This window comes from Varroa jacobsoni, unplaced genomic scaffold (genome assembly GCF_002532875.2).
Source record: "Varroa jacobsoni isolate VJ856 unplaced genomic scaffold, vjacob_1.0 scaffold_326, whole genome shotgun sequence".
Taxonomy (NCBI): Eukaryota; Metazoa; Arthropoda; class Arachnida; order Mesostigmata; family Varroidae; genus Varroa; species Varroa jacobsoni.
The window spans coordinates 52,156-63,708 of NW_019213228.1; the positions used below are offsets into that span (position 1 = coordinate 52,156).

The window sequence follows — 11,553 nt, forward strand, 5'->3', positions numbered from 1 at the left end:
ATGATTAATTAGGTTACTTATGTGGAACGTTTTGATTTAAAAGGGAAGCAAATGTATAATTTTTCCAGCCTACGGTATAACGGATTGTATCAACAAGTTGTGGCGTCGTCTTACAAAATTTGAAATTCGCGCCTTTTTACTGTAGTTCCCACGTGATTTGTTGACAACGTGCGTTTATCGAATGCGGATTGATATACGAAATAGATAGACGAAAATCCAGTCTTTATGAAGTGTAAGAAAAAGGCAAGTAAAGTGGATAAAAACTAGGAGCCCGTTCTATTCCCTATGCTATTTCTCTTGCTTGTAAGTTTTTAAACCCTATGTCATTAACGGTGTTCGAAAATCTGCAGTAGGATATTTACAACTTAAGCGTGCACATCAGATCTGTAAAGTTTACAAGAAAGGCTTCGTAACATTACTTTCAAATGTATACGGACAGCAAATGTGAAGTCAGTACAACGATTCTGAGTTCAATACAATGCTATAGAGAAAAACTCCATACATATACTTGTCACCGATTTTTGCATTACGCGTTGTAAGTTACTCGACTGCCCTACCCGCATTCACTCAATCAACAGCTCCTTGTTCGTGCGCTGTTTACAAACTTTTCCTATCGCATATTTCATGCATACTGTTGGGAACTTGTTTCAGTTAAGGTGCGTGATCGGCCACGGGTGCAGCTCAGGCAAAAACCTGCCGACATCGTACAGAAATATATATATAATTAATGTAGAAATAATGTCTTGTAGGTTTTACAACGTTACCGGGTTTTTTATTGGGACATACGTTAACACTGAGTAGTTTATGAGTAGAAAATGTACTTATTTTCATTACTACCAGCTTCAATTCAACATAACACAAACGTCGGTCCATAACGAAAGAAACTGGCTACCCTTGCTTGTCTCTGTTTACCATATTGAAATAAAGTTGACGCAACTAAGAATTTCGTGACGTTACCGGACGCTATGCAGTATTAGTTAACCAACTTTAACGATACATGTACGATACATTCAGTAGATAAATACGAATGCATTATGTATTTATCTACAAAACATTTAGACTATTTAAATGTACATTGTGTGGTATCTTTTAGAAAAAAAAAAACAGAAATAAAATAGATGTGGTCTAGTTTGCATCATAAACCTTCACTTAATAGTATTATTAAACAATTTAATATTTATATTTAGCAACGACAAATTTTCGTTTGTATCTGGGAACGGAATTTCAGTGAACCTGATGGCAAAGGGCAAAGCATATCACAAAGTATTAGTGCCGTTCAAGCCTTCGGAACCTGACAATAACTCTTTTCAGCTCAGAGAGAAATCATCTGATGACTGTGTATTGTTGGACGATTGCGGTCCATCTGAAACCAGTAGCCAGGTTCAGTATAGATTAAGCATGGGAGACAAAGAAATTTCCCAAGGTAAAATTCTGTGCGAAATAAACAACCTTTTAGTGAGGGTAGAATTCCCTCAAAGTAGCAGATTCAACAGTAAATGTGAAACGAACAATGCCATAAGAGGGGCATAAGAATAATAATTTCTGGGCAATTTATATACAGTAGTATTATAATACACTAAAACGGTTCGTTGGGGGCTTACTTGAACATTGCGTCCATAGCACTCACAGTTGTGTGTCATATCTCATATCGTTACTACCTATCCATGTAGTACCGATTTCCAGCTCCCGTTTGAAGACTAGTTCCGAGGCATTTATCGTAGTATAATGCAGATCTCAATTTCATAGCATTGTTAAGTATCAATATGTGCTGAATTGTGCGTGTATTTTATACTGCCCCTTAACAATACCTGTATTCTTGGTGCATACAGCAAACAAGTTCGTCATAAGCCCTTACATAAAATAGAAATAAGTAGGCTTGCTACGTTTAGTGGTTCAATTTTTAAATGTTATAACTAAGTTTATGCTTGATTGACAAAGTTGCTTTTGACTATAACAGTTTTCTCAGAATGGTTCTTAAAAGCCATCAAGCACGACGATAACGAGATTGAGTCTCAAGTGGTCGTTGGATGTTCCGAAAATAAGCCGAAGGTGGAAGAAGTTGCGCCATATGATATTTATACAAAAGAGGACATTGAATACTTAAATGACTATTTCGAAGAGCTGCAACGACAAAAGGAGGAAACAATAACGGCCTTAATAGATTCGGCTGAGCGCCGAAAAATTATTTCAGCTTCCGGTTCACCTCCATCAGATACCAGCCATGAAACGCGTGCTACGGACACAAAAATTGGTCAAGATCTCACTATTAAAGAACCAAAGATACGAATGATTTCCGAGGTAGCCAAGACAACCCCTGATCTTCGCGGTCCCGCAATCGAACAAATTTATATTGTCAACAAACAGGGTATTCCAATGCTACAGTTTGCTGTTCAGGTAACTAACAACAGGCCGCAACCTTTTCGCTAATGCTTTTAACGTATATTAAACAATTCAGACAACAAGTTGAATAATACTTACATATCCAACAAGAATAAATTTAGTACATAATAATGGATTAAAGCATTTTTAGATAGAAGGTGGAATGATGTGGCTTTTCAAATGCAAAACATCTAAACTGCCCGATCTTGTCCTCGTTGTGTGTGAATTTCTGTGCACGACAGGTGGAACTTGTAGAAAGTGCCCACAGTGTTATTTGTACAGTGCCCGCTGCCCGCGCCGCCGTAGAATCCGCTAAAGCGTCGACCTTTTCCTATACAGATTTGCTTTGTTTGGATTGTGATGTTATAAAGTGTACAAGGCACAAGTGCAATAAGCCAGAGCTTCGAGTTATCAATTTACTGTCAGTACAGCCTGGCAGACTTGTCCTTGTAGCTTCACCGAAAGGTGAACTTATTCGTGGCATTATCGAAGTTGTCCACGGCTACCAGAAAGGAGTCGTTGGCGTTGGGGTTGGATATGTCGATGAACGTACGTTTTTTTTTCAGCATTGTAATATTCTAAATTACTTTATCAGTGATTTGTTTATATGCTTAGAAGCTATATTTGTACCATGACTTACACGATATAAGCTGGCGTTTTCTTATAGTGTCGTATGAATTAGATTGCGTGTCCAGTTGTAATTCCGTTCTAACAAAAAATCCATATTTCTGCTCGATGTTCCAGCGGGAGGTATGTATACTCAAACAGTGTTTGAGTGTCCAAACGAGATCGCTGTTATTCCTTACGCACTTATAAGAATGAAGCGTAGTAACGAAGCGGATGATAATGGCAGACCAGTAATGCTCCCAGTGGGTACTCACTTCGAACAACTACGCAAGGGTGAAATACGAAGCGTATTCTGTCACGCCATAGAAGGGAACACAGCATTTGGGTTCTTCGGTGACACTGTTGAGTAAAGCGGCCGACTACATTGTCTGGGTTAGTAGCATCGAACCTATATATATATAGGTTCGACGTTACCTGTAGTAATACATAATGTTATGTAAATTAATATCTTAAGGGTATCCCGAATGTGCAGGGTCTACTTATTTTCTGCAAAGACATCATGAGCTGAGACAAGAACAGTCGGGGGGTTTTCAGCGTTCCAACACGCTGTTACAAGTCGGCAACGCTCTATAATCAGCCTTCTCTCATTTGAATATATGGTAAATTAGTAAAAAAAAAAAATAAAATATGTAAATTTGTGGTGCACAATTAAGTGCATCCCTTTCCTGTGCATCATACACTTGAATATGTTATTGACTTGTCGAATAATGTATACAGAATGGTCGCTGTTGGAGAGTGCTTACCATATTGTATATAGATATGAAATGTCTTTCATTTCGACGTACGTTGAGATATACGCTTAATTAAATATATCTATAGCTATTATATAAGTTTAAAGGAAGCTGATACAGAGACGCTGTATGACATGATTTATTCTATGCAAATGCATGTTTATGCTACATGTGAGATGAAGAGAGTTAATTAGTTATCTTTATCAAGTGTTGTGTTAACTTGAGCCTGAAGGAAGGCATGTATCAGATCTTAACGAACTGAATCTACCAATAGTGTGCAGCTTATTGCAGCAATTTTTTTCTCCATTGTTCTGACTTGAAAGGGGTAACGGAAACCGGGGGTACCGTGTAAAACGCCAAGCGTTCGTTCATAACAGTATACTAAACAAAATAAAGTTCCTTTTACATAATGAGGACTTCTCATCGTAGCAATACGGCGGATCGTAATCAACGTCCCAATACACGGAAGGCAAGTTCTTTGCGGACGCAGAGGACCGAAAGTCAACGACTGCCTTTCTAACACCCGATAGGCATCTCGAGGGGCCATAAGTGATTATCTGGGCTAACTCAGCTGAAGCATAACCGGTATTCAATTGATGCCTATCTAATCTCCATTGACACTTCATGGCTTCGCTACAGGAAATGCGCTGTCGTCCGCATAGCTAATAAACTCTTTCCTTGGCGTCGCGTACAAATTATTGCTGTAGATTGAAAGCGGAAAGGGGAGGCGTAAGACGCTTTGATTACATTCCGCAGTGTGAGGACTACTACTAAGCACGTTGTTACGAAGCTTTATAGCAGCTCAAACAACTTAATATAGAGGCTAGTTGAGCTTTCGCACAGAGTCGCATACTTTTCATCAGTACAAAGATATCAGTATGGTACTATCCGAGCGGTTAGCGTCTTAGTGTCGCTGTTGCGACATTTCCGATGAGTTTAAAACCAAATTAAGCGTCCTTTGCCTTACCGATATCTCAATGACAGCGACGTACTTTCTTCCGTGGCCTGTAATAAGTACACATTTTATGTACACCTTTTATACTTGAGTTTGACGGTCACATGAATGCAACGTCAAATTTTCTTTTACGAATTGTTGTAGGTCTCAATTCTTTCTACCAATGCGACGACATCTGTAAATCCAGTTCTTCACGTGTTTTATGCAATAAGAGTGTAAACTGCAGTGGTATTTGGGGCTTGCTTGGCCATGCCGGCAATGTGTCGAAAAGTGTTTCCAGAGGGGGCGGGGAGGTAATCCATCGTCTGGCTAAGATTCTAAATCTCTCTGTTCGTTCTCCTTTGAATATCGTAATATCATCGGATCAACTTCGTTTGCATCATCTTACAGAGCGCAGCTGGATTCGAAGTTGCTGCAATTGCAGAATGATTGATTTTCGGGATGAAGCGCGTTTGTGGGGTTACTTAAGGCGAGGTTAAGTTGCACCTTAGCGGAACGTTCTCACTACGGGCATCCTGCTTGAAAAAGATGATGTTACTATGGGTGCATACGGTGATTGACTGACAAACTAACCGTTCGAGTAATCATTTTCAGACAAATTTAAGTGAATTGTGATGGGGTGATTGTGCTACATATAAAGCAGAAATCACCGAGCGTGCACTGCGTGCCGCCCAGGCAGAATTTGTCGTTTGTGACTTGTAGAGCTGATCATACAGTCGAACGACACGTGTTATTCAGGAACTACAAGAACACCCGGATTCGATTATGAAAGCTAAAATATGCACGTGTCGCATATCGAAATTCTCTCAAGCCACTCGCACCCGTGTGCCGTGTGTATTTTGTTAGGGGGAGAACACTATATAAAACACGCGATGCATTTTCAAAGTTGACCGAGAAACGAGCAAATATGCCAAAAGGGTTCCATTTGTGGAAAAATTAACTATAACGTTAATTGCAGTGCTATAAAGTTTGGTGTATACAGTCACGCAGTCAATTTTATTATTCATAACGTAGTCATTTATTGGTAAGCCATTTGTTCTGTAGATCCAATGCTTTCACCAAGAGAAGCACTTCAGCTTGGCTACTCAATAAACCTAGGAAGTTTCAGGTTGACGGATAGCACTGTTGCAATTTTTCCAGTAGACGCAAATGCTGTCGGAACCTAGGCGATCGTGGAAGATGATGTGGATCTAGTGTTATCTATAGCATTCTAGCACGAAGTATACGGACATTTGTTTCGTGATCTCTGAAATAGATTGCACCATCTTCGTAACTGTTCTAAGCTCTCACCTGTGTTCTACCGCGGAACGCGCAGTCAGATATTCACTGGTATTTTACTTGTTATTTTTTGTGGTGTCTACGGTGTCTTTCGACGTCGACCTATGAATTGACAGGGTCAGCAGGACAACAAATCATTCGAACAGGCCAAACGGAGTTGCACAAAACGGAATCACTCACGCAAAGAGTTTAATTATTTATTGAAAACTGCTATTTGCTGTTATGTAACCGTGTAGTTCAATGGAATTAATAGAGTAGGCTCGCAGAAACTTATGCAATGTTAAAGCTTGGCCTAAAGATGACTCGGAACCTTTGATATCTCCTTCCTGTTTAAGGATCAGAAATCCTGCCAAAAACGAGTTTCCTTGATCTTGCCTATTCAGGTGTTTATTGATACTTTGTGGAAACAGTTGGTGAAATTGTTTGACAAGTTAATGCGTAGAAGTACTTATTATGTTCTTCCCCAGCACGGCGCGACGTAGAAGCACGCTTAACAGCTGAGGCTTGGCGCGACGTAGAAGCACGCTTAACAGCTGAGGCTTGAAACGTTTTTAAGAGGGCTTAAAAAGCTTTCGGGCCTGGATACAGAGCATTTTACGGGTTTAAAACTTAAGAGAGTTATACACAAAGCCCAGAACATCACAATCCGTGATCATTTGTTTGGGCACTGTCTTTTTAATGTTTGTCCTTCTAACACTGTCTGTATTCTTGATCTCCACATTTGTCGAGTACTCAGTAGTACGAAATTTAATAAATTTCGAGCTGAATCCGTCAAATCGAAATAAACATTCATCATTAACACTGACAAACACAAGCATCGGTGCTACTCTCTATGGTGCCAATATTGATTATAAAAAGAATGTGTGATGTTCACTAAAACACAGTTACCACAGCAGTGAAACTCGTTAGCTGCGTTTTCAAACTGTACTAGTTATCCATTGGATTCACGCCTTTTCTTGTTTCTGATCTTAGAAATTGTCTAGCTAGCATTTTACATACGACGCAAGCCTGAGACTTACTGATGTTAAAATTACCCCGTATAGTCACTTGAAGTTCAAACTTATTGAATCGAAGCTACCGAAAATTGTTTAATAACCTCGCGAATAGACCACGAATAGACTAGTCGAATTCATTTAGTTATCTATTCTAATTGCCTTCATTGGCTCGGCTGTAGACTATCCAAAACGATTTTCTACTACGGTAACTTGGCGGTAACCTATTTAATCTACGCTATAGAACAGCCAGTGCAACACATGTTGTTTCTTCTAGTTCTCAAAATCCCTCGTGCGCGCTCGAATTTCAGTTTTCCGCTCATACATCCACAACCGTGTCGAAATTTTTCCAAATCAGAGCCCGCAGCCGCTGGTTGTTGTTGTGGAACAGGTTTTATTGCAGATTGCTCGTCGTAAATTTTTGCCTAAAAGCAAGATCGATATATAATGAGCCAAATTTAGAAAATTTATTGAATGCATCGGTTTAAAAAGTGGACAACGCGTTCGTGTTAATCGATGCTATCGAATCCTTCTTTGTTTTGTTTGTCAGTATCGGCAACGCTAAACTAATGAGCTATTTTATCTGGGTTAAGTGAGAGCAGTGAACGCAGCGTCCAATGTAATTTACCTGAGGCATTTCAGCAATTACACAAGAAACGTAAGTAGTTCTTTAACTTAGCTCGTCAAATAGCGGCCGTTACCGAAAAGCAAGTACTCTTTAGATGAACAAATTCTCGGAAATATTTACGATAAGCTTACATTGAATTTTGAATAGCTATCCAAAAGCAGTTTCTAGTATACTCCATGCGAAACAATGGTTTCACACAAAAAACAAGAGTGATTTTTAAAATAACGTATTTCCGAGACAATTTCGTATATCAGCAACAGAAAAAAAAAACGTTACATTTCGTTACAAAGAAAGCAGAGCGAATGAAAAGGTCCAAAAGAGATTTGCAATCAATTTTCGCAATAGTAATGCCCTGTCATTCACTATATCCTGACTATATATATATATATATATATACATATATATATGTATAAATATACATGGTGCGCTCAAAGGTTTTTCTGAAAGGAATAGTACCTGAGATACGTATGCACACGCACACGCACGTTATTGAGAATACTTACTGAAGGACCCTTTTTCGATTTGCTTGTAGGCGGAGTAAGCTTCACGGATTCGCTTTGTGGTGCCTTTACGCTTGTTGTGGGGGCCTGCTTAGAGACAGGCTGGTCGTATGCTGTCACCGAATCCGTGACAGTGATCGAAATCTCACCAACTGAGGATTCCGGCCCATAGGACTTTGATGTCTGATCCTAAGGTCCCGTTTGTTATACGTCGATACATGATGTAGTCGATCATAATATTTGCAGTCGACCCAGGAGGGGCATTCAACAATCAATCAATTAATCGTGATTCATGTGCGCCTTTATTTAAACCAAAAGAAACAATCAAGTACAAAGAAGACGAACATATTAATATTGCACAAAATCAGATTATTATTTGTACATACTAATGAATTTTTTAATTATACGCTTTTATAAAAATTAAGTTTTTAGGACTTTTTCTATAGAAAATAGTTGAATAAACTGAGAAATGTAAAATTAGCATATCATTGGTACTCGGCTGCGAACTCCTCACCGATATTCATTTTTTAGGGAAACGGATCGTAACAGCGGAATTCCCCTATTCAGATCGATAGCTGCCAGCACTCCGTGGCCATTTCACGATGGTAAGAAACGACTTAAATTATGTTGCGACGGTTAACGTTTTAGCGCCACAAGGTCCGGCCTTTTGTCAAATTCTACACCACCATTTTTTCCTTAGTCACCATATAAAACTCATATAGCGTCATAACTATAAGCCATATAAAACTATATAAATCGTATATATACTTCCAAATTTTTCTAGTTGAAATCGAATATATTGACTGTATTTGACGTTGAGGTTCAATTTGGAAATTTTACTCAAAAGTTTTTCAAATACACGTTTGTTTCTGCGCGAAGATGACGCTGAAGGTAACAGATCTCAGAGACATTTGCCAAGCCAAGGGAATTCACAGAACCTTCTACGGACCTACACAGTGTGTCGAAACTTACCTAGAAACTCATTTAGTGCTCATCAATGTTTGATGTACTGACTGGTGATATTTATATATGTACGTAGACTGGCATATAGGCTTAAGTAAAAAGGAGCATTGTGCATATCTTATAATTGGTTTATTATTTTGTTTTTATTTGACAACTTTTTTTTGCGAATTGTCTATCGCCACTGCACGTACATAACGAAACATAAAATAACAAACATAAGCATCGTACTTAGAGGGAAACACGTGACAGAAGCATCTTGAACATTACCTTTACCACACCCGTGGAAAGCTCCATAGTGTCAGCCTCGACCTTCTGACGAAACAATAACACACTGTGTACCCACACCGCAGTGGCTTGGCAAAGTCACTTCGTTTTCGCAGCGATTGGATGAAGTAGACCAATAATTTCGGGTAAAATTTATACAGTCCACCAATGCGTACACGGCGTTAAGGCTGTGCCATTGTTGTCTAAGAGATCGAAGAGAAGCGGGTGAATCGAGAGAGATATTTCCGCTACCTAAAAAAGTTTTACCAAATTTACCACTGATGCAAATGAATATCTTCTTCACATGCCTTTTTACCTTGATTGGACCCTGGCAAGGACCTTTTTAAGTCGCACGCCTGAATTTATCACTTCGATTGATATCGCAGCAATCGGTCGTTGACGTGGACCTATCCGTATAGCTAACTTGTTGCTGATCTGTGTTAGAAGCGGTATTGCTAGTCTTGTAGGAGATTGTGACTCACGATACTAAATTAATTGTCCATAACCTAGAAGCGTATCATACACTGAAGTTCTCTCACGATAAGGCCACCCGTGTACTGAATAAAATTCAAAGAACCTGTAAATTGATTCAAGCGTCGGAAAAAACAAAGTCGAGCAGTACGAGTATCCAATACAAAAAGACTTTTCTATTCTTATCATGACCTATAGAACACTAACACTACTGATTATTATTCTTTTAGCCAATTACGCCAAGATTGTTTTAAAATTCGACTTTAAACAGATGCACGTGCGTATTTTTCAGACAGTTTAGCACTGATCAATTAGTCGAGTGAGATTTATTTTGTTAGCTTCGTAGCGAAGTAGGCATAAGAAGACAAACCTCAATATAACAGAAAATTTTGTACTAGCTTTCAACTGATGATGCTTGTGTTGCAAGCGTGAACTTCGTAGCCGCTTGAAAGAGGCCGTAGATCATCGAAATTTCTACAGAATCTGTAAACTTATGCATAACCCGCCGTTTAGGGAGAGCTTTCCTCTAAAACTCAAGCCAACTACGTGGTAGCTGCCAGCAACCAGGCGCGTTATATTCATTAGTTAGTTACAGCACAGCTTTGAATTTCACATTACTTATGCCATTGGAATTCAAGTTCTCTTGCCTTTAAATTGCCATAGTTCGTGTCTGTTACGTTAAAGTTAATGACGACTTCCGTTCCACTCCTTCGATGTATGAATGGGATTATCGCTTCTTTGGTCTGTTATGATCGCATCACGTGGTAGTAGAAATAAGTCTGTCCGATAATTGTTGATAGGATGGCTAATCATAAAACGCTCGCGGTGATGGTAAGTGAAAAAACAGGGCCCGGCTCTCCAGGGGGTGAGAGGCCCTGCGAGAGTGGAACACGAGGGCGAGAGGAGGTGATGCAGGGATGATCCGCAACGCAATACATTGATGTTGTCCATACAGAAGTGGCTGACAACGGAGGTTTGGCAGCCGCTTCTGATAGACACTGTCGGTGTTAGCGGCCACAACGATCAGTAAGAATACCGCTCACCGATGGAATCGATAAGCACCCAACCGACTACTGACTGACTTCGCTCCTGCACTTTTCCCTGTCGTCTCTGGCTTCTATCCTGTCTCATTGAGCGATCTGCGTCAAAGGAGCGGGAGACACGAAAGACCACTGACTGTTACACGGATAGCGCGTGGCTGCTAGCACGCCAAGATCAGCTACGCTGGGAGGCGCTAACAACAATAACATCGGTGCAGCGTCAGACTCTTCGTGCTAAGCACTGTTTATCTATGCACGGGTATGGCCGAACTTTACCCCGATAGTAGGCACAAGCCAACTGACAACCTGGCCTTAACGATACCGAGAGCGAAAGTGCATATGTGTGTATGGGCTTTTTGTGCCAGCTGTATCTCGAATAAACTGCGAATTTTTTTCTTAACGGAAGCTACGTTGGACTACATTTACTCATGCATACTGATCATTCTTAATTCAACCTTGGTTGATTACAAGTCACCTTGTGTGATGGTCATTTCCTAAAAGTGACCCGTTTCTTAAATCGAGTGAACGTTTACTGCGCGGTTAGAACACTTAGCCCAAGCGTTGCCTCTTGCGGACGATAGTACTAAGTACTATGACTATATCGTAACTGGAAAAGGAATACACACAAATCAAAGTTGTCAGAAAACAGCCTTACAAGTCCAGTAGGTAAATTTCGATTATCGGCACGCATCGTGCGAACCTGCGGTCTCCAGACAGATAAATTT

At 39.9% G+C, this 11,553-nt stretch overlaps 1 protein-coding gene and 1 long non-coding RNA gene across 7 annotated transcripts; one reads left to right on the top strand and one right to left on the bottom strand.

Annotated features, from left to right (window-relative positions):
* Positions 1–152: 152 nt before the first annotated feature.
* On the top strand, positions 153–9,183 carry LOC111259378 (uncharacterized). 6 transcript variants are annotated; one of them, XR_015310565.1, is made up of 8 exons: positions 153–243; positions 1,229–1,423; positions 1,958–2,394; positions 2,622–2,928; positions 3,124–3,378; positions 8,123–8,384; positions 8,622–8,695; positions 8,970–9,183. XR_015310565.1 is itself a non-coding variant. In XM_086967868.1 (5 exons), the coding sequence occupies exons 2-5, from the start codon at positions 1,237–1,239 to the stop codon at positions 3,354–3,356; spliced, it is 1,164 nt and encodes a 387-aa protein (XP_086823994.1). In that variant the 5' UTR covers positions 153–243; positions 1,229–1,236; the 3' UTR covers positions 3,357–4,147. The 6 variants fall into 6 exon arrangements, 1 of the variants encoding a protein (XP_086823994.1); XR_015310566.1 differs by having other exon boundaries at positions 8,123–8,284; XR_015310563.1 differs by having other exon boundaries at positions 8,123–8,695.
* Positions 6,154–8,226, bottom strand: LOC147753645 (uncharacterized). The gene is made up of 2 exons (XR_015310568.1): positions 8,094–8,226; positions 6,154–7,387 (listed from the first exon to the last, which is right to left on the bottom strand). It is a non-coding gene; the product is annotated as an uncharacterized LOC147753645 (long non-coding RNA).
* Positions 9,184–11,553: the final 2,370 nt, after the last annotated feature.